The sequence below is a fragment of the Pezoporus wallicus genome, unplaced genomic scaffold (genome assembly GCF_028554395.1).
Source record: "Pezoporus wallicus isolate ANWC-B61680 ecotype Strahan unplaced genomic scaffold, APGP_CSIRO_Pwel_v1 contig_2132, whole genome shotgun sequence".
NCBI lineage: Eukaryota > Metazoa > Chordata > Aves > Psittaciformes > Psittacidae > Pezoporus > Pezoporus wallicus.
Genome location: NW_026637551.1, coordinates 1,472,340 through 1,493,998, shown reverse-complemented (window position 1 = coordinate 1,493,998; position 21,659 = coordinate 1,472,340). Strand labels below are relative to the sequence as shown.

At 36.7% G+C, this 21,659-nt stretch overlaps 1 protein-coding gene across 3 annotated transcripts in view; it reads left to right on the top strand.

Moving 5' to 3' along the window:
- The window catches only part of TTC39B (tetratricopeptide repeat domain 39B), a 68,220-nt gene extending 46,925 nt beyond the window's left edge, over nucleotides 1-21,295 (top strand). For 2 of the 3 annotated variants that reach the window (XM_057406282.1, XM_057406284.1), the window contains 16 exons: nucleotides 559-690; nucleotides 2,544-2,620; nucleotides 3,757-3,824; nucleotides 5,806-5,870; nucleotides 6,036-6,141; nucleotides 7,516-7,581; nucleotides 9,324-9,432; nucleotides 10,297-10,364; nucleotides 10,459-10,518; nucleotides 10,829-10,990; nucleotides 12,087-12,178; nucleotides 12,532-12,652; nucleotides 15,218-15,329; nucleotides 18,577-18,694; nucleotides 19,457-19,573; nucleotides 20,559-21,295. In XM_057406282.1, the coding sequence (XP_057262265.1) occupies nucleotides 559-690; nucleotides 2,544-2,620; nucleotides 3,757-3,824; nucleotides 5,806-5,870; nucleotides 6,036-6,141; nucleotides 7,516-7,581; nucleotides 9,324-9,432; nucleotides 10,297-10,364; nucleotides 10,459-10,518; nucleotides 10,829-10,990; nucleotides 12,087-12,178; nucleotides 12,532-12,652; nucleotides 15,218-15,329; nucleotides 18,577-18,694; nucleotides 19,457-19,573; nucleotides 20,559-20,655 (1,570 nt within the window). In that variant the 3' untranslated portion in view covers nucleotides 20,656-21,295. Of the gene's footprint in view, nucleotides 1-558; nucleotides 691-2,543; nucleotides 2,621-3,756; nucleotides 3,825-5,805; nucleotides 5,871-6,035; nucleotides 6,142-7,515; nucleotides 7,582-9,323; nucleotides 9,433-10,296; nucleotides 10,365-10,458; nucleotides 10,519-10,828; nucleotides 10,991-12,086; nucleotides 12,179-12,531; nucleotides 12,653-15,217; nucleotides 15,364-18,576; nucleotides 18,695-19,456; nucleotides 19,574-20,558 lie in introns of those variants that run through there. The other variant, XM_057406285.1, reaches the window with a different exon arrangement.
- The last annotated feature ends 364 nt before the right edge of the window (nucleotides 21,296-21,659 follow it).

Below are 21,659 nucleotides of genomic sequence, written 5' to 3'. Positions count from 1 at the left end.
AGTTCACCTAACATAACATTGGCAGTAGTTCCCGTGCAGCTGGTAGGTTTGAGTATATGACCTCCCATAACCACTTGCCAGTAATTTTTAATTGTGTAATTACATTGTGAAAGCCAGGATGGTTCAGTGTAGCCTTTTATGCAGGACTGAGTGTGTGTATACTGACATTTCTATGACATAAGTGCAGATTTTTGTGTCTTTGGATAAAGTAGTAATGTTAGAAGGATTGTCCTTCTGTAAAGTGAATGCAGAAGAATGATTATGTGTGTCAAGGTTTAATTAACTAAGTTAAATAGATACACCAATGTACTATAAATGGTATATAACTGCAAATATGTATGTAACCCAGTTTGGATATTCTTTAGAACTTGCTGCAGCAGTATCCTGTGGAGGCAGACATGTAGCACCTAGTGGAGATGGTATTATGTTCTCATATCCATTACATTCATGCTTTATTCTTCTGTCTTTTCACAAATTAATGCAAGTATCTCAGCATTTGATTTTGTATTATAATTTTAAGTTTTGTTTAAATGCACAAGATTTATATGTTTGCCCTAGGTCTAAGGATAGTATGTACCATGCCCTTGGGTACAGCACTATTTTAGTTATGCAAGCTGCTATGACCTTTGAACAGCAGGATATACAAATGGGAATTTCTGCAATGAAGGAAGCTTTGCAAACTTGCCAAAGGTAAGCCCAAGCAATAAACATCTGTGAGGTACTTAATCCACTAATTGTTCCTTATAAGATATCCCAGCTATCAGTACACTCTCAGAGCAGGCTGTTGGTGGTGTGATAATGATCTAAATTTAGAAAGGTGGAGTAGGTCTCACTATCCAGTTATTCGTGGTAAGGATATGTGGAAACCACAGACTTGTTGGGTCAGAGTGCTTATAGCCTCTAAAAGGTAGTTAAGTGGTTTATTGGCTATGTAGACCTACATGTAAGGTGACCCTACATGGTTGAACTGCTTGATCTCTATCTGCTTGTGACTGAGTTTGTCATGGGTGAGTTACCAGTTGGGCTTAAACCACAACAGTTGAACAATTCAAACTCTCTGGATTTTGAATTTTCCCTTTCATCCTTTTTTTTTTTTCTTCTTCTTTTAAAGTTGTTCTCAAAGGTAGACCAAATAGTCTAATAGGATTAAGCTCGTGTTGAGGTTTCTTTTAAAACCAAAGCAATTTTTTCATTAACGCTACAGATATGTTCAGTTTACTTGAAAATTAAAAGGCTGTTATTGCCATCAAGAATGATCTGAACTTTTTGCTTCTGAAACAATAAATGAAATAGACTAGAAAATAGAAGTTGTTTTTAAGAACTTTTTTTTTTCCTTTTAAAAAATAAACAACTTAGGAAGTGCATTGTCAACACTGAAGTGCTTAACAAACCTCTGACAAAATCATAATTGAGTGTTTTATTCTACTATACTGGTTCATCATCATTCTCATTAGGCCATAACTTGTCATGAATAGTCTCCAAAGTAATTAACTCCAAATGTTGTTAGTTTTGACATTTAGTATCACTTCATTAGCAATGACAAATAAAAGAAAAGGAGATGGGACAAAATTATCAGATACTGCCTGAAGAAAAAAAGGGTCAGCAGTTTCTGCCCCTTTTTCAGGTGTGCCATCTGAACTATATTGTTTAGTATGTCTGAAAATTAGATCCCTCTTTCGTACTTCAGATGGTTTCAATAAGGGCCTCCATCTCTGCAGGATACAAATTTCTATGCTCTGGCCTAGTCTGTCACAAAAGTCTGGTATAAAAATGCGAGATAAAGGTTATCACTCACAGGGGACGAATTGCCAGAACTACATGTGCCTTAATAGACTATTAGTAGAATAGTGTAAACAAATGGTAAGTTAATGCTCAGTATTTATAATGAATGACTTCCTGGTTTACACAGTGCATTCCTTTTCTGAATGAAGAATAGTTTCTTTAGCTTCTTCATAAGGCTGGATCATTTGTGTAAACAGTAATGAATTCATTTTTGGAATGCCTTACTAAAATAAACTAGCAATTTATAACATGGACAGTTGAGATCTGTTGAAAGTAAAATATGTTTTGGTGTCATAACAGGCATAAAATATAGAAGTATCTATGTTTTTATTATGCTGAAAACAGCTTCTTTTCATTTTTCATTCTAACGGCAAATATAAGAAATGGAAAAAAAGTGATTCATAACCCTGACTATTCTATGATTCTGTAAGACTTTGAAGTCCAGTTCACAAGTGGCTTGCCCAGAGTCAGAGAGACCTCTGCAGCTTGTTGGTGGAAGTGAGATGGAAGCTGTTGTACACTTAAAATAAATGCATGCTTGGAATGTAAATAAAGGTTTGATAGGCTTCTGAGCAGAGACCAATACAAGTGGCTGTGATTAGACTGCTCAAAGAATTGCAACTATTGGCAAATCTTCACTTTATTAAGAATGGCTACAAATTCGGGTAGGAAATAGTTAAGAATTATAAATAACTGAGTTCAAGTTTGTGTTGAAATGTCACTCATGCTGTGTGGGTTTCTTTTGTGTACAACTGATTTAGATTCAGGAAAAGAAGCACTGTGGTGGAATCCTTGTCCAGTCTAGTTTCTAAACAGTCAGTAGATCAGTTGAGTGAAGGTAAGTGGTTTATAATACAATTAAAATAACAAAGTGAAAAAGCTCAAAAGCACCCCGCCAATGTGTATGAATATTCTCAACTCTGTAACCTGAGTAGTGTCTTACAGTAAAAAAAAAAAAAAAAAGCAAAGCAATGACCTTTATGGTATTGTTTGGTTGGTTGTTTGTTTTTTTCATTTGAATGAAAAGCTTCTCAAAATGGGGGATTCAGCCAAATTTTCTTTTGGCTTTGAGCATGCATGAATTAAGGAATGCCTGTCTCAACCCATTGTAGGACTGAAGAGAAATTTTCATTTTTCCTTAAGAGAGTTCCCAGAAGTTTAAGAATCATTGATGCTGTGGAGTATGTCCTTATCATTTGTTGCATCGGAACCTGACTACGTTAACAAGTTTTGTACTTGTCTGTTTTGCATTAAGGTGTTTTGGGAAATGTTATCAGTACATTGTTCATGGCTCTGAAAATGCTGATCTCCTATTTCTGATTCAGGCAGAATCAAGTATGTTTTTTTTTTTTTCCTAACCTGGCACAAAAGAATCCTTTTTAATTCTGAACACATCAAATTCACCACATGTGCACTGTACATACAGCAGCCTTGTGCATGTGGGCTGGTCTTGCAGCATGGGTGCAGAGTAATTCATGTCACGTGTGTTAAGTCAAGTGTACTTTCGTGCTGCATGGGGACAGAAAGTCTGCCCAGGGCTTTCAGTCTGTTGAGCATAAGTTGGTGAAAACCTGTTAATAATGTGTTACTGGACTGAGGAAAAGCCTGAGCCAAAGTGAGTGTTACCATTCATCTGTAAAAGTTTTTTCCAAGTCATGGAAGGAGGTTTGGAAGACCTAGTTACTGTAGGCTGATATTGAAGCTTGGGTTCAATGGAAATTAAGGGAAATCATCCACCAGAATGACAAGCAGCTTTTGCCCTAGGCTGAGTTGTGCTCTGGCAAGATCAAAGGTTTTGTCTTAAAAGTGAAATAGAGGACTGCTATTGGGAAAATTTGAGTGTTAACAGCTATTATTCAGCAGTTATCAGAGCAGGAGCCGAATCTTATTTGCATTTTGTTTGTTCCATTGACCCCAGAAAGAGAATATTGACATAACTTTGCTGACAGTAAATAACTTTTCTTTCTTACATAGAGGAAATGCATGCTGAAATCTGCTATGCTGAATGTTTACTCCAAAAAGCAGGTCTCATCTTTGTGCAGGTAAAATAGATTGTTTATTTTGTATCTCTATGTGGCAGTTTAATGGGAAGATCTTAGTAATTGTAAAATATCGTTCCCGCAATAGGTACAGTGTTTAAAAACAAGCCCTTTCCTAGGGAATTAAGGTTACTTCATGGCATTGATTGAAAGTATGGTAAATGCTGTGATATCGGGCAGAATCCTCTCTTTGTTTATGTGAAAAACCAAAGATGTTATTGATGCCCAGGAACCAAAAACTTAAGGTTTATTGCAGTCATATACAGGTGGTATGTTTAAATGACTTGTGTCCCATCTGACAGTATCCAGCACGTGTTTAAAAAGATGTTTAAAAACATCTTCTTTGAAAGTGACAGTCTTTTATTTTTAATGTGAAAAAGATAGAATGTTTCCCAACTAACAAAACTTCAGCTGGTGCACACTCATCTCCAATTCATTCTCCATGTGCTTTTAACATAGTGTCAGGAACAATATAGTAATGAATGATTATAAAATGAGCATACATTAACACTGCTGCGGTAATAATTCAGTTGACAGAAAGATCTGCTGGTTAATGCTGTCTGGTGCTTCTTGTTTAGCTTGTCGTTCAGGGACTTCATGCTGCAGTGTTTTCAAATTTGATTTGCAACTTGATTCCTGAAAACAATTTTTGGTCAGATTTTTTTTTCATATGTGACTGTTTTACAAATGTTTAACATATTTTAGATAAACTTTTCAGATAAAAATTATGAGGAAAAAGTGGGGCACAAAGATACTAAGATCAGGTACTTAGAAGTTATTTTGTCAAAGCATCATAAATGACTTAATACAAGACTTTGGCCTTTTGTCAGGAAATATTACTAATGTAATGCCAGTCTTCCTTATAATTCACTTTCTCCTTTACTAATCAAATGGAAGAAACCCTCTTTTTATGGGTGATTTTCTATTTTATTTTTTTTTAAACAGCTGTTGAAGGAGGCAAGCTTAGGACTGTCTAAAATGGGAAAAAACCCACCTTAGGGGTATGCTCTAAAGCAACACCTCACTATCCATCACGCCATTGATCTACTGCTGTTGACTGTAATAACCCTGCTCTGCTGATTGCTCTCATGCGCCTTAATTCTCATCCTTAATTCATTGGCTGACCTTGATTCATCTGAGGATGATGACGATAATGAAAATTTAACCATTTGAAAGAAACGGCAATAACGCTTGCAGTAAAACTCTTGTCTTTCAGACAAAACAGTTGAGGTCATTTGAAATGGTGACCCTTTCATGGAAGCCAGAAATTCCTTTGGTTGATGGTTTTGAAGGTGTTTCCTTTTTTTCATTTTCCATACCATATATTCTGTCCCTGCCTATATAAGTGTGCATTTCTGAAATGCCTGCACATGTTCCTCGTCTGTGTGAATTCAAAGAGAAAAAACTTCTGCCATGTTGAACTGTTAACCACCTTGCTTTTCAGGAGTTTATTTTTCATGACTAAGTACATTGTGACTTTACTTTGATTTTTGTAGTGGTAAGCTAGTAAGCTAGGTGAGCTAGTAAGCACATATGCTGGATAATGCATTAATAGGAAATTACTGTAGATCAGCAATGAGAATTCATCTATTCAGGGATTCATTTGTCTGCTGCCAGCTTGTGGGCTTGCTTGTATGTGAGAATCAGTATTTCAAAACTTTCTAAAAGGTTCCTACAGCACCATCTGGTAGAGACCTTTCTTGTTTCATGTAAATGCATTTGAAATTCTGTTAAAAGTAATTGACTTTTTTTTTCACGCCCCTCTTAAGTTTTAGGATTTGTAACATGCATTAGAGAGATGTTTCCCTGACAACTTAAATCAAGTATTAATGTCAGTGTCATGAGTCTACTAACTGAAAAACACTGTTAATATTTCTAATGTTAAGTTATAATTAAATTTAAATGTAGCTGGAAGATATTTGTGTATGTGTTATATATAATGGCGCAATGCACATTCTTGTTCAATTAAATATTTTTCTTCCAGGATGAAAATATGATCAACTTTATCAAAGGCGGCCTCAAAATTAGGACAAGTTACCAAATATACAAGTAAGCCATTAGAAAACACTTTCAATGTTGTTATAATCAGTTGCAATTGTACTTAGTGCCTCCAAAATTATTAAAAAAAATATTTACAGTAGTCATAATGATTATACTTCATATAATTTTAAGTCATATTTCCTCTTCCCTCCTTTTTTGTTTCTGTATCAAAAGGGAATGTCACCAGGTGCTACAGATGACTCAGGGGAGCAAGAGCAAAAATGAAACTTATTACCAGTTTGAAGGAGGAGTAAAACTTGGAATTGGAGCATTCAATTTGGTATGACTTTTTGAGACTACAGAAAGGCTATTAGGATAATTCTGTAGGATTCTTTTTTTGCAGATGCGGGACTGCAAGGCTGTTTTAAGAATTACATATTTGTAAAATGAAGATACAAGAACAATACAAGAACAGCAGTGGCTGTTTGCATTCATGCCTTCTAATTTATCCTGAATTGTGTTTAGTTCTCTGGGACTAATTTATATATGTATTTTTTTAAGAGGAAAAGCAGCTACATCTGCCTGTGTGGAGCAGGAATTTTTAAGATGCTTATGCTGTTGGTTATGGGAAATCGGGAGTGACTGCTTTTATTCTAAAATCTCCATGTATACCATTCTTTTGCTTTGGTGGCACACTGTAGGTTGACATAGACAATTAAAAATTCAGAAGAATGAGCGGTAGTTTACTGAATTAGTACAAAAGAGCTGGGTACATAAAATAGTGTTTTTCTTTACAGTTTACTACAGTTGCCTTTTCACATCTGTCCTGGCAATGGTGAGAGTTGATTTCTGCTGGTATGTTAATTTCTGTATCATTCCAGACTAGAGCTGGCCAGTTTTGAGTACAGTCAGAACAACTTAGGTCTGTCTGTACCTGTCAGCCTTTAAATCCCAAGCAGCTGGTAGGTATCTGTGTTCATAAGTGCTCAGACCTTTCCTGTTCTTCCTGAAGCCTCCTCAGGAGGAAGCTTAATAGAAAAATTCTCAGCTCAGCAGAAGGTATTAGGGTGAATGAATCTTTTAAAAACTGACTTTCAAGTACTTGTACTGCTTGTTGAAAAGGTGGTTGTGAGCTTCTTGAGTTTTCTGTTATGTAACGTGGGAAATGCAGTTACAAGGGCAACAAAAAGTACATGTATTAGAGGGCTGAAGGACAGTAACACAGCTAGTATTTCTACAAGTTGCTTGCTGGTCTGCTAATTCAGTGCTCCCACAGTAGGAACAAGTAGAACTTCTGTCGTACCACTGCCTCAGTTGACTGGGAGTAAAGGAAGATTGCAATTGCAGATTGTAAGTACTACCGAAATAGGTAGTACTTTCATTCCAAATGACCCACAATTTTCAAACAATTCTGATCAGCTGAAGTCAGAAAAATCTGTCATGATCTGAAGCTGGACTCTGTCTTCCTGTTTACATGCTGGTGATCATCAGAAGTCTGAGTTTCCCTGAAGCTGCAAACTGACTATATGTTGTTGATCATGCATGTCTGTTTTTGAGGTTTTTTTCTGTTTTCCTTTATCACTAATGAAAACTGGTGTTTAAAACATAGTAGCAAGCGTTTGTGGCTCAAGTTTATACTGGTTTTGCCTTTTTTTTTTTTTAAGTATTTAGGTTTTTTTTTTTTAATCTTATTTTTGTTTGAAATGTATTTCAGATGCTGTCACTCCTACCAGGAAGGATCCTTCGACTTTTAGAATTTATTGGATTTTCTGGCAATAGGGTATTGGATCTGATACGTATTTTGTGTGTGTTTGTTTTTCAAATTAGTCTTTTCTCGGATAAAGACTTGATGGATTTAATGTCATATAATTCACACTAGAAGTATAAAAATATTATTTATCAGTATTTTAGTGTCATTAAAAAGATGAGAATTGGGCTAGGTGGTGCAGACGTAAAAGCACATATGGTGATACCCTGGTCTTGAAGAACCATGGGAAATGACCCATCTGCTTCAGAGCAGGATTTCAAATTGCAATTTCCTTTCCTTTTGTTGATCCTTAAGGAGAGGATATAAGCTTTCTTTTTGAGCCTATGCAGTTAAAAATTAATGTTCCTCATACCAGTAACTGAGGTGAGTGAGAGTCACAGTTCTACATTTTTCCACCCATGATCCCAGCCCGTTTTTTTTAGGAGAATAAATTTGTGGATATCATGTGTCACTGTGGAACATCAGTACATCTTTTTCTTATGGATGATGAAAAGGATTTGTAACTATTTATTTATTTGTAATTATTGTTTGTAATCATAGCCTTGTTTTTGTAAACCTAGCCTTGTATCTGAAGTATCTTATAAGCCCTTTAAAATTCTTTTTGGTACCTATAAGAAATAAAAAATAATTAAGACCAAACCAAAAACCAACTCCAACAAAACAGAAATGCCAAAAAAGCAGATTAAATAAAGCAACTCACAGAATTATACATAACTAAACTTTGAGTTGCTAATGAGACAAAGAATCACCATATGGTCTTAATGCTGCTAATCACGAATACGATTCTGCTTATGTAAAATTAGACTCCAGCAGAGGCCAGTTTGTTCCTTTTCTTCCTGTGAAAGACCTGGTTCATGCTGAAACTCTTCCATTATACACATTTTTGTCCTGACCGAAAAAGAAATAAAAGCTAAAAGGAAAAAGAACAAACAATTTTGGAATATCAGAACATTTTTTCTATTGTGCTTGAATTCTCATATAACTCAAGTTGCCGTGCAATAAAACTGTGTTATTGTTTGTTTTGAGGCAAAACTGTCAAAATCCAATATGTTTCTGAAGAGCTACTGCTCTTAAGCAGGGAAGCTTTGAGCTCGTCTCAGCAATTCCCCCAAGCAGTCAAGCCATTGTGGAATGGGCATAAACTGGAAAGGATGGGAAGAAGTTTCATGTGTGAAGAGCTGAATAAGTCTTCATGAATCTAGATTTCTTTTCTCAGCACACTCAAATTCCATTGTAGCTTCTGAAAACAAGATCTGGAAGTTGGTGTGTCAGCAGAGCTCGTATTTTGATCAGAACCTCAAAACAGTGCCTCACTTGGTGGAAGAGAATTGAGGATAACCAGGGATTTCTGTAAAGGAAGACGTTTGCCAGCAATTAGCACTAGAACAGTTGAGAGAGGTTCTCACCAAACGCAGATTTAAAGACCTCATTCTAAAGAGTCATAGCCAGAAAATCGTGGGGAAGTGATGTAGACCTGTGTGTCTGCATTGTCTGTGTGGTGTTCTCATTTCACCAAAGCACTGAAATGCATGGGTAATTTTATTCAGTGTTGGCTTAATCTTCTCCTTGCGGAGTACTATCAGCTTTGGCAGAATGTTTTGGGTAGAAGGTTGTGGTGGACCTGAGATTAACAGAGTGCTGAATTTTGAAATATTTATATCTGAAAGGAAAACTGGAATTTGGGGAGCCAGAAGTTATTAATAGTACTCTGTATACTGATAGTTAATTCTGCATGTGTTTGTGATGTTTCTTAGGAGTTGGGCCTCAGCCAGCTACGGGAAGGCGCATCTGGCAGCAGTTTGAGGGCCATTCTGTGTACTTTCACCCTGTTGGTTTATCATACTTACATCTCCTTAATCCTTGGTGAGACCCACTGTGTAGCTGTTCAGTCATGCTACACCTTATGATAGATATTGTGATTTTTTTAATTGAATTTTGAAACTGTGGCCTATTAGCTTTGTAAAAGGAGATAGCTGTATTATCTCTGACAAAGCTACATCTGCTGAAACAGTGAGGGTAGATACTGTTATACCAACTTCTTGTTCCATTTGCAAGGCTGTCTTAACATGCAACAGCAAAATATCACAACACCTTTAAGTTCAGACAAGTCATCATCTGTAAATGGATGTCCAATATTATGAAAATTATCTCCAGAAAGAAGTCTGTACTCCCAAACTATTTACCTGAAAGTTCAAACATGTAGAAAATCATTTACTTTTGTCACATGTGTCTAGAAGTCACCATTAATTCTGTATGCATCTTTGTTATGTATTTTAATGTTCTTTAGTTTGGAAGCTTTTTAGTCCTTCTCCCTCAGGCTCATCAGGAAATTAAGGAGAACTTCATTTCTTTCAGTGTCACCTGTACTTCATTAGTGAGCTCAAAATTAGGAAAGGAGGCAGCTGAGAAATGTTTTCCGATCTTGCTAAAACAGTTATAGGGATTTAAAAATATAACTAGGTTCTATAATGGAACACTTTAAAGAATATTCATATACTGCATTCTGTTTCTACTTGCAGACATTTCCTATCTTAAAAGCACTTGTACCTTCAAAACAAGAATTCATTTTTATAAAAAAACCAAAATCTGATGAAATAATTTTGCTTTTGCATAAAACCAGTCATCCGTTAATCTATGGAAGCCATAATATGATTTGAAAACCAAAATCATAATGTATGAAACTGATTTTTTTTAAGTATATTGAGGTTGATTTGTTATGTTTTCTAGGTACAGGGGAAGCCAACTTTCAGGAAGCAGATAGTCTCCTTGAACCCTACCTCCAGAAATTTCCAAATGTGTGTATTCTCAATGAATTTGTACTTCCTCAACAAAAATGTACTTCCCTAAGCTTAAAATAATAACTGGGTATTTTTCTCATCTCTTTTCAAGGGTTCCATTATTCTATTTTATGCTGCCAGAATAGATACACTGAAAGGAAATTTGGAGAAGGTAAATCACTTTTCTCTCAAAAGGTTTTTATCTGTGTGGTGTTCAACTGTGGGGAAGAAATACCTATTTCATCTAAGAAACTTATCTTAGTTGTACTAATAATTGTGCTCTTATCCCTGTTCATGTTCAGTATTAATAGTGATTCTAGCTCTCTATCTGTAAGTGAGACTGAAAGGGAAGTTGATCATTTTGCTAGTCAGGTGTTCTCCACTTGGGTGCTAGGTAAGAATTTGCTTTGTAATTAGATACTGCTCTTACATGGAGCTATAACTGAGCCAGTTTTCATCATTCTTGCATAACTACGTCATAGGCGCAGTTGAGGTTCCAAGAGTGCATAACAGCCCAGGAACAGTGGAAACAGATTCATCATCTCTGTTACTGGGAACTGATGTGGTGCTACACCTTCCAGCAGAACTGGCTTCAAGCATATCGGTATGCAGACCTGCTCAGCAAAGAGAGCAGGTGGTCTAAGGTAAATGGGCAGGTGGATGTATTATGATATACTGGTCTCCTCTCCACAGCTAAATTTCCTTTTCAGTTCACACAATAAATGTAACTTCGCTTTCTTCTGAAACCAGTGAGCAAAGGCACATCAGCACCAAAATGGTAGGTCTAACTGTATGGTTAAGGAGGAATTTTTATTACATATTCTGAAGCATCAGAGCCATAACTAACAATGCTTCAGCCCGCCTAAAAACAGAGGAGCTCATCAGGGTTAGGAGAAAGAAGAGGGAGAGGAAAACTGTGAACTTGTATCTCAAGTCCTAATGCTAATAAAACTTTGCTGAAGAAACTGTGTTTGTTAGTTAATTATAAACAGATGAAAGCACACCTACTCAACAGATACCTTTCATGTGACATGAAACGACAAGGCTGCTGGAGACGGTGTCTCATGGGGAAAAGTTGGGGTATCTAACTTTTCCTTGTAAAAATGTTTCTCAAAGGATAAACCAAACACAATTGCAAATAATTTTTTATACATCATTTTTGTATGTTCCTTTTTTAGATTACTGGTTTATTATGCACAGTGGAAAAGGGGATACATCCGATTCTTGACAAAACAAGAAGAGAAGAGTATATTCAATGTCTTGAGTAGAATTATTGATGTTCCTTTTTTTTCTCTGCAAGGTCCAGTTACTGAGCTTACCTCAAATCAGTACTCAGGATATTTTCAGCTGTTTTCTCAGGCATGTCTTTACACATAACAGATCATGTAACTTTGGAATAGTTATCTCATTTAACCTCATCTCTTTGTCAGTGATATGTTTAATAAATTGTCCTGTTCTTTGCAGGGAATGCCTTTAGCATTCTGACTTACTTTGAATATTTCTAAATATTTTGGGGGGGGGGGGGGGTAAATAAGCATAAATTAAAAGAGAAAGAAAATGCTAAACTGCTGTAGTTCCACCTGCCTGAAAATTACTGGAAACACTTCACTGCAGCACGTGGGGTGAGAGATTTGAGTCCTTAATTTGTGTATTGAGTCCAAAGTTTGAGTCCAATTTGTGTATTGATTGAACACAGCAAATGAGAAGTGGTAATATGTTGCTATTTCTTTTCAAAAATAGGCGATATATGTGTTCCAGAAGGCAGCAATTCTGTGTATGCTGCCAGAGGATGATTTGAAAAGGACTGGTGAGGACATTGTATCTTTATTCAGGTAAACATTTCTCAATCAACTAGATGTGCAGTTTTTCCCTCTGTATAGTAGTTTTTGACTTGAGTATCTTTGTCTTGTGTGACTTACTTTATTCTTATAACCATCAACTTTCCATTTTTCTCTTTGATTTGAGCACCAAAATACTTAAAATTCTGTTTTTACCAGTAAGCAACTGCAGTTTAAGTGGTGTGAAACAATTTAGTATGTTGTACTAAAGTGGTAAATTTAGTATGTTATACTAAGTGGTGTGAAACAATTTAGTATGTTATACGTTAGCAAATCTTAGTAAGTGAAATAAGATGGAACAAAAATTATGTAAAGCAACTTCTGTTTTCCATTTTACCTTCTTGTAGACAAGTGGAGGGTCTAAAACAGAGAATTTCAGGAAAATCTATCCCAACTGAGAAGTTTGCAGTAAGAAAAGCTCGACGCTATGCAAGTTCTCAACCAGTGAAGCTGATACTGCCTGCCTTGGTATTTATTCTTGCTTTCTTTTTGTCGTTTTCAAACAGAAAAGAAATAAGTGTAATTCCTTATACAGGGAAAGAATAATATTATCAGGTACTGTGTGCTTGCATTTTCTTTATTACTGTTGTTAAGAACTGCTGTAGATGTACAATGGGTTTTTAGTGAAATGTACTAGGGGCTGGATCATACTATGAACTGCTAGCAATCCAAAAACCAGAGCCAGATTTTTCACGTGAAAGTTCAAACATACAGAGAGTGATTGCTGTTGTCACATGAGGCTGAAAGCTACCTTTAAGCTAAAAACCTGTGCAGGCTTGTAGTGTCTGTGTTCATCTTCAGTAGAATCATAGAATGGTCAGGGTTGGAAAGGAGTGTGAGACCATCCACTTCTACCCCACCTGTGATGGACAGGGATACCTTTCACTATACTAGGTTGCTCAAAGCACCTGCCAACCTGGCCTTGAACACTTCCAGGGATGGTGCATTTACAACTTTCATGAGCAAACTCTTCCAGTGTCTCATCACTTTTACAGTAAAGAACTTCTTCCCTATGTTTAACATAAATCTCTGTTTAAGTTTTAACCCATTACCCCTTATGCTATCACTACAGTCCCTAATGAAGAGTCCCTCTCCAGCGTCCTTGTAGGCCCACTTCAGATACTGGAAGGCTGCTATGAGGTCTCCACGCAGCCTTCTCTTCTCCAGGCTGAACAGCCCCAACTTCCTCAGCCTGTCTTCATATGAGAGGCGCTCCAGACTCCTGATCGTCCTCGTGGCCCTCCTCTGGACTTGTTCCAACAGTTCCATGTCCTTTTTATGTTGAGGACACCAGAACTGCACACAATACTGCAAGTGAGGTCTCAGAAGAGCAGAGTAGAGGGGCAGGATCACCTCCTTCAACCTGCTGGTCACGCTCCTTTTGATGCAGCCCAGGATACTGTTGGCTTTCTGGGCTGCGAGCGCACACTGAAGCCAGCTCATGTTGAGTATGTCATCAACCACCACACCCAAGTCCCTCTCCTCAGGGCTGCTCTGAATCCATCCTCCACCCAGCCAGTGGTTGTGCTTGGGATTGCCTTGACCCAGATACAGGTTGGTGTGCTTGGCCTTGTGGAACTTCATGAGGTTGGCACTGGCCCATCCCTCAGGCGTGTCAAGGTCCTTCTGGATGACATCCCATATGTCCAGCACGTTGACTGCACCACACCTGCCCCTTTAGTTTGGCAGAATTTCAGTCATTATCTTTCAAACTCATTAGAAAGATAAGGAGTGCTTGAGCACTTTCTGTTCTTCTGATCAAAATGGAGTGGTGGTGGTTTGTGTATTCTCTCATTCTTTTTATGTGTTACACTGTGATAATATTTAATGCCCTGAAGTAAACATATTTCTTACTATTGTACTGAAGCACTTGTACCAGGATTTGTTGAGACTTCTTTAAAAGAAAAAAATTTTTATAAGTTATATTGTAAATGTGTGCTAGATGTACTGGAACCAGGTTTTTATTTGGAAAGTTTTATCTATTTCCAGTGTTGTTCCAAATGGAAAGTAACAGCCTATGGGTTATAACATCTGTATATGAACAGATGCACAAGTGTGTCTTTGGGTGTTGGGTATATACAGTTTATATGTATGGACAGGCAAGGTTCAAAATGGCAGGTAACAAGGTGCATGGGAAGCTGCAGATCCAACCTTGCATGCGGGCGGACCAGGGCATTGGTTGCTCCTTGCCCCAGGAGATGACAGTCCTGGTCAGACACTTCCTGATTGCCTAAGCACCCTTTTTTCCAGCCATATTTGCATATCCTACATGCCTTTGGTCATCATGCTTGTAGTAAGCCTGGGTAAAGCCCTTCCCACATCTTCGCTCGTGAAGCCAAGCCATCAATCAATATATATATATGTGTATGTATATACATGCACATATATATGTATACTGTATATACCTGCACACATCCACAAATATACGCACACATAATATCTATAATCTCGTAGAAGATAATTATTTTCAGCTGCCTCGTTAGTTCATGAGGCAGAGGCCACAAATTGAGCCTAGGATACCCAGATTTGCTGATGTGTGATGTAGGTGATGGCAAACTATCACATGATAAAATCTGTTCAGTTTCATGTTTAAAAATATGTGAAAATACATGATAGAATCCATTAGAAAGGTGTTAAAGCATTCAAAGCTTGGAAACCCAGGTTAACTTTGCCCATGCACATTGACTATCATTTTGCTTCCCCTATCCATAGGTATTCTTATGCAGCTTTAATTAAATGATTATTAAAGCAAATGTGATTGTCATTGCATGTAACTGACGGAATGTCCTGTACTCATTGTGGGTGGTTGTTTGACCTCACAGATACTTATATTCATGGGTTTCTTAACAGTGAACAGGGAATATTTTGGCTTTGAAACCTTTAATTTTGTTTATACCAAGTTTTTGTAGGCAGTGTTTGTATGTACTCAAAATATTTCACAGCAGCCTTCCAAGGGATACTTTATAGTTAAATATTTATTATAATTAAATATTTATGCCATTCCATGGCTTTTTCTTTTTTTTTTTTCCTCAGGAGATGATGTATGTCTGGAATGGCTTTGCAATTGTGGGCAAAAGGGGAGACCTCACTGAAAACTTACTGGTAACAATTGAAAAAGAGGAAGCTGCACTAGAAAATGAAACTAGTAAGTGATCAGTTAAGGTGGAATTAATAAACTGGTAAGAAATGTTGATGTTTTTCTTTGCTTCTATGTACTAGTGTTCTGTGATGCCAGTGTTGACTTAGGCAATGTGCTGTAAAGTCTGAGTATGGAAATTCTGGAGCCACATGAAAGTTAGTGGTAATTCTTCAATATGTTCTTAATCTTGGCTTGATTGATGCTACAGAAGAATGCAGAAGACTTGAGGATGTGAGGTCATTAGTTACAGAACTTAACTGATTCTTAATAAGACATTTCAGTCTTTGAAGCATTCTTGGAGTATAATCTACTGACTTTTTACATGTCTGAAAATTTTTTTTTTTAAACCAATTTACACCATGCTTTATTACAGAGGACACATACTGAGCAGAATATGATTAAGTATAAAAGAAGTAATGAAGTACTGTGCGTAAGTCTGTGATTTGTTGTTTGGCTTTGTTGTGTTTTTTTTTGTACTCTCTGGCAAAATAAAACACACCCACTAATTGTAAAATACAGCATTTTTAACAAATTTTAATCATGGTTTTAGATCTTGATGTATTTAAAGCATAAATGTTCAGGGTAATGTTTAAAGAAACAGTTCCATAATTTATTCCGAGAGAAACTTCAGTTTCTCTACTAGAACAGGTTTGCTGCAGAAATACCTGGCTTTGTCAGATGGGTGCTGTCATCTGTCATGAGAATGTCTCCGTAGACTTCAGAGTTCTAGAATGACCAAATAGTATCTTTTTTGTATATAAAACTTTTTTTAATGATAATTCACTAAAAATTATTTCTATTGAACCCAGATTTTAATCACAGCTGTCAACAATTCAGCAGCAGTTAGTTTTGCCATGATTAAAACATTAATAATGAAATGTAAAAATACATCTAATTGTTTCTTACATGTAAACTGAGGTGATTCATCGGAAGTTATACAAGGACATATAAGAAATGCACAGCGGTAAAATCTGGAAGGTATAATAAACTACATGGAGTAGCAGCTTACAAGGCCAACACTGAATAGGGTCTATTTTTTTATGCTATTCTTCAAGTTTCTGCAGAATCAGTAGTGTGCCTCTTAAATCACAAGTTTTTTTTCTTTTTTTTTTTTTTGTCATAATAAAGCCAAAATGTTTGCTTCTGTCTACTAATGTACTGTAATGCAAGTGATACGCAAGACATCTGCAAATGAAGTGGTGTTCCCATACGTTCCTTGTGGAGGCTTCTGGCAGAAGCCATTGGGAATCTGGTGCAGAGTCATGCAGAGGCTTATACTAGAAGTGTTAATGAGTTGTATCAGTGAAGTAAATTTCCTGTCAAATCCTTAAGCAGAGGTGCACAAGGTACCAAAATAAATGGAGCAGAAATAAAACCAGTATGTTTTTTTCTTAAGGAAATATGCATGTCGCAAATAGGATGTAATCTGGAAGCATATTTGAGGGGGGGTTTATGCTTTCTCTATCTTTTTTAGTAATAACTGCAGTTGAATGTGGTTTTGTTCTGGACCTTGCACCTGTGAACCTGATTTGCTTTTAAAGCTATGGACTCAGACAAGATAGAGTCCCATTACCAGAATTGCTGCTGAATTGGGACCAAAAAAAAAAGTGATTAAAGCTACTAGCAGGATGTGGCAATGATACAGTATTATTTTAAGATACAGCCGCTATCAGTACTAGGTAGCATTAAAGGACTGCTAAGGTGCACTGAAAAAGTGTGCTAATTATACACAAAGGTCATTTAGGGATTGAGACTTCATTTGCTTCAAGTGAATGGTCACAGCAAGGAGTCTATCATGAATATATATTGGTTTTAATGTATAGAGTTGAAAACAGAAATGGTAGCAGGAACAGATGAAAGAAATAGAATTTTTTTTTTCCTCAGGATTTCTGGAAATCTTATTTTTCCACAGTTGTGTCATCTCCAAGATGCAAAAAAGGAATTTGTTACTTCAAGAAAAAGTAATTTCTTGTGTGTTTTGAAATCCTGATAACAATATTTTCTCTGGTATAGAGGACTGCAGGAACATGGTTCTCCCACATTTATTGGAAGGTTGCCTATATTAAATAGGCCTGTACATTTACTGTCATTTATTGTCAGTGTTTCTCCATAGTAGCTTTTCTTCCTGTGGGAAATACCAGGGAGATAACTAGCTAAAATTATTGTAGACTGGCAAGCTTTTACTGACATCAGTGCTTGCCCCAGTAATTTCAATGAATGAGTCCTTTAGGAGACAGTTGCATGGATCCAGTACCTTAGCCTAGCAAAACAGGCTAGAGTGAATGCAAGATACCCGCTGCGCTTCTACCTGTCACAAAAAGTCTGTCAATTACTATCATAGAGACTTTCTGGTTTTAAACACAGACAGAAGTAAGCCTGAATGTAATGGCAAAGCAGTTTGCTGAACCGTAAGATGCTTTAGGCTTTCACATTTTTAGAACTGTTTGTACAGGATTTTTTTTAGCAGACTATTAAGAAAAAAATTAACGTGACCTTAGAGAGCTGGTAATTAGTTGTAAACAACATGATCTGAAGGGAGAGTGTTTTGCTTCCTGAATTGTTAATGTATGTGCTGCCATCTGTCTATCCATATGTGTTTTCTTTCCTTCCTTTTCCTTCCCTGCACCCAGCAAATGCTATAAACCAAGGAAGCAAAAAAGGACAACACTCGTTAAGGTTGTATTTCTCAATTGCTTCACAAAAGCTCTTTCATGTGATATTTTTAGCCCTATTGAACATTAAACTTTCTTCAGTTTCCAAATGTTAGACACTAGTGGTGAAGCGTCTTAATCATGAGAGATGATGGGAATAATAATAAACACAGTTTCTTGAATTTGAACTGCAAAATCATGCTTCCAAAAAGTTCTGCAGGACTAATATGTACTTCTGAGCTTTCAGCCTCACTGTAGGTTTTGCTTCCTGTTTTAGGTGATTACAAATACAGAAATCTTTAACTGATACCAGTTTTTGCCTGCTTTGTCCTGTCTTCCAGATAGAGAAGACTGGAAAATATCTGGATGTTTCTTCTTGTTTCTTCGTAGCCTGTGTCTTTAAAGAGAGAGATACAGATGTTATGCACACATCTTCTTTTAGTAGACAGTGTATAAAATTATGCCTGAAGGTTATGTATGTTTTGAGGTATAAAATCTGAGAAGCAAGATCCTGATTCTGAGTATGCATTCCGTACTGAAAACCTGATTTTCCTTTTCATGATGTCTTCAAATTGTTTGATGTATCTTCCTTTTACTTTTAGATCACAGTGAATACTACATGGATGATGTGTGTATGGTACAGTTACTAAAGGGCCTCTGCCTCAAATACTTGGGAAGACTCATGCAAGCTGAACTGTGTTTCAATAAAGTAATTCAAAGGTAAAAATAACATAAACAGACTTTTGACCTTCATATTTTTTAGCTTTGGGTAAAATTTCCGATGCTTCTATAGAAGCCATCATGTTAAAATTTTTAGAAAATGAAACTTCAATATCCTGTTAAGGAGCTGGAGTTAGGCTACCTCTGAAAGTAGCTGGAGAACCACAAAACTTTGCTAATATTTTTTCTATAGATGGATTAGTCTATTTAACTTTCTGTAGCTTTCTCTCTCTCTTGGAGATTAGACTAGCTGATCTCCAGAGGTGCCTTTCAGGCATAGTGGTTCTGAGAATTTCTTGTATTGAGGAAAGTTGAATTGTCTTACTTCTCTGCTGATCTGTTGAGGCAAGGTAAGGTAAGGGGATCTCAGTTCTGTGTGTGGGAAAGAAATATTTGTATTATATTGCCTAGCCTAATGAACACTCTTTTTATCTCAAGTTATGTTTTTGGATGGTTGGGTTTTTTTGAACTGTAAATCACACAGTAGGGTCCCAGTCTTAGAACTATGTTAAAGGTAGCTTGTGTAACATACCACAGTACAGATGGGAAGTAGGAAAGAATGAGGTTTTGCTCATGTTATCAGGATTTTATGTCTACTTTTTACAGGTACAATTAATGTGCACAAAGTTAACCAGTAAAAAAGGTTCCAGAGTATTTTCTCTGGCCATGTGCTTTCACAGGCAGTGATTGCATTTAAAAGTTAACTGGTCACTTGAGGAAAATCTGTAATTAGCCACTTCTGTATTTTTTGTGATGTTGTAGTGAGAAGCAAATAAAATATGATAGCTACTTGGTGCCGTTCACCCTGTATGAGTTGGGTCTTCTGTACAAGCAACAGGAGGAGAGAGAAAAAGCAATAAGATACATAGAAACTGCAAAGTAAGTGGTTATGTTTTGGTTTTTTGTTTTTTTTTTTTATTTGCTTGTACATATAGAATAACTGTGTAACTTCATTAATGAAGGCGTGTGTTTTCTCTTCCTACCAGCCTCTTTGCAAAATACAATTAATTATAAATCTGTGCTCTTGACTGAAAAAAGTTGTCTTTCAGACACAGTGGTGTAGACAATATTAATCAAGACACAGTTAGAAGGGAAGATGTCTCCTTTTCATTTAGGCTTCAGAGATGCTGAGGTTCTGCTACCTGCATGTGGTGGAGCTGGAAGGTCCAGAGAAAGGATGTATACTACCTTTGTCCCAGAGAGCAGCTGTGGGGCTTACTTCTGCTGCACTGAAGGTGTTACTGGGAGTAGGTTAAAAGCCAGTACACTTCTGATTACCTCCCTTTCTCCTTTTGCATCCTGTCACAGAAGAGAAATAGAGAGCTAAATATTGAGCTTGATCTGTAGATTGAAGTATGGGGTAGAATTTGCCCCTTCTGTATGCAGAGAGATATCCCAGTCATGCAAGAGTGTTGTGACTGTGCATTAGAAACAATCTCCTAAAACCTTTTTTAGAAACATAATAGGTTTTTTGCCTTTCTGTTTGTTTTTTTGGACTGTATGGTGTGATTTCCCTGTGTTTTATTGCACTGGCTGAGTTGTGTTTTGACACTGAACATAAACTTTCAGCTAACAGTCTTTCTTTTCCCTAGTCTTCTAGGTTTTTTTTCATAGCAAACGAGTAATTGGGAGGGCTGTTGAAGGATCCAAAATAAGTGAAAGAGATGGATTCAGTTTATCAGGGCATTTGTTAGTACTGGCATCAGTTGCTGCTCAGTTTGTGGATGTAGCTTTAAATGTTTGTACCAATCTATTTCCTGTTGAAGGAATCAAGGCTGTCAACTTTGTTACATCACTGCATACATAAAGTAGGAACAGTGCAGACCAAAAAATGTTTTTCTTAAACTAACGTTATGTTTTTCAGAAATAACTACAAAGAATACTCTATGGAGTCCAGGTTGCACTTCAGAATTCATGCAGCACTTGACAGCATGAATGTGTCATCTGCTTCAACACCTTGAATGAGGAGGGATGCTTTTCATGCAGACAATAGCCTACACAATCTTTTTGCAGTCTTTTTTTTAATCATTGAAAGGAAGCAACCTGATGGTTGTTTTCTGTCATGTCTGATTTGATGTATGTCATTCCTTTAGACTGTCCTTTTTTTTCAGTATAGTGCATATACTGTATCTACTTGCTACTTTAAAAAAAACCTTACGTTTTGTCTGATAAAAATAATTGAATTTTTGACTTGAATGGGGAATATTTAAAAAAAATGGTGGTGCAATAAAGTTTAATGCAAACGTTTTATTTTTTTATAAGAAAACAGATGCTGGTTATGCAGTGGAACTGGTGATAACTTCTGCATTTTTTAAAGGTTTGATTTTCTGCAGTATACTTGAGACCTTTTTGCCTCTGGAACAAAAATGCAATGTCTGCAGATGTCTCACCCACATTTGGCATACCAGGTTCTGAAATTTATGTTCCAGAGCAAAAAATTAATCATCTTTGACTTTATGTCATTCTGGGAACAGAATTAACCTGTCTCAGTGGCATTTTTACACTGTCAGATAAAGTTAAGCAGGGCTAAAGGCATAATGTCTTTGCAGGTCACTCAGAATAAGTTATGTGGTATTTTTCAGTCATAGAAAAGCAGGGCTGCTGCTCTTGCAGAATCAAGAGTTTTATGTCATTCCTGACATATTTGTTAAACCTGTTAAAAAAAAACAAAACAAAACCCAAAAACACCAACATGCCCCCCCCCAAAAAAAAAAACACCCCAAAACAGAAAACCAAACCAAACAAAAAAAATACAACAAAACCAAACAACAAAAATCCCAACTCCAAAACAAATACACCCCCCCAAACAAACAAACAAAAAAACACCCAGCCACTCAAAAAAACCCATAACCCAAATCTTGCACTGAGAGACACTTTGTAACTTACACAGGATGTCTTTTCCAATGGAAAAAGGCTGGGAAATTTTTCCTGGTGCCTATCCAAGTAATTCTTCATGCAACTGAAA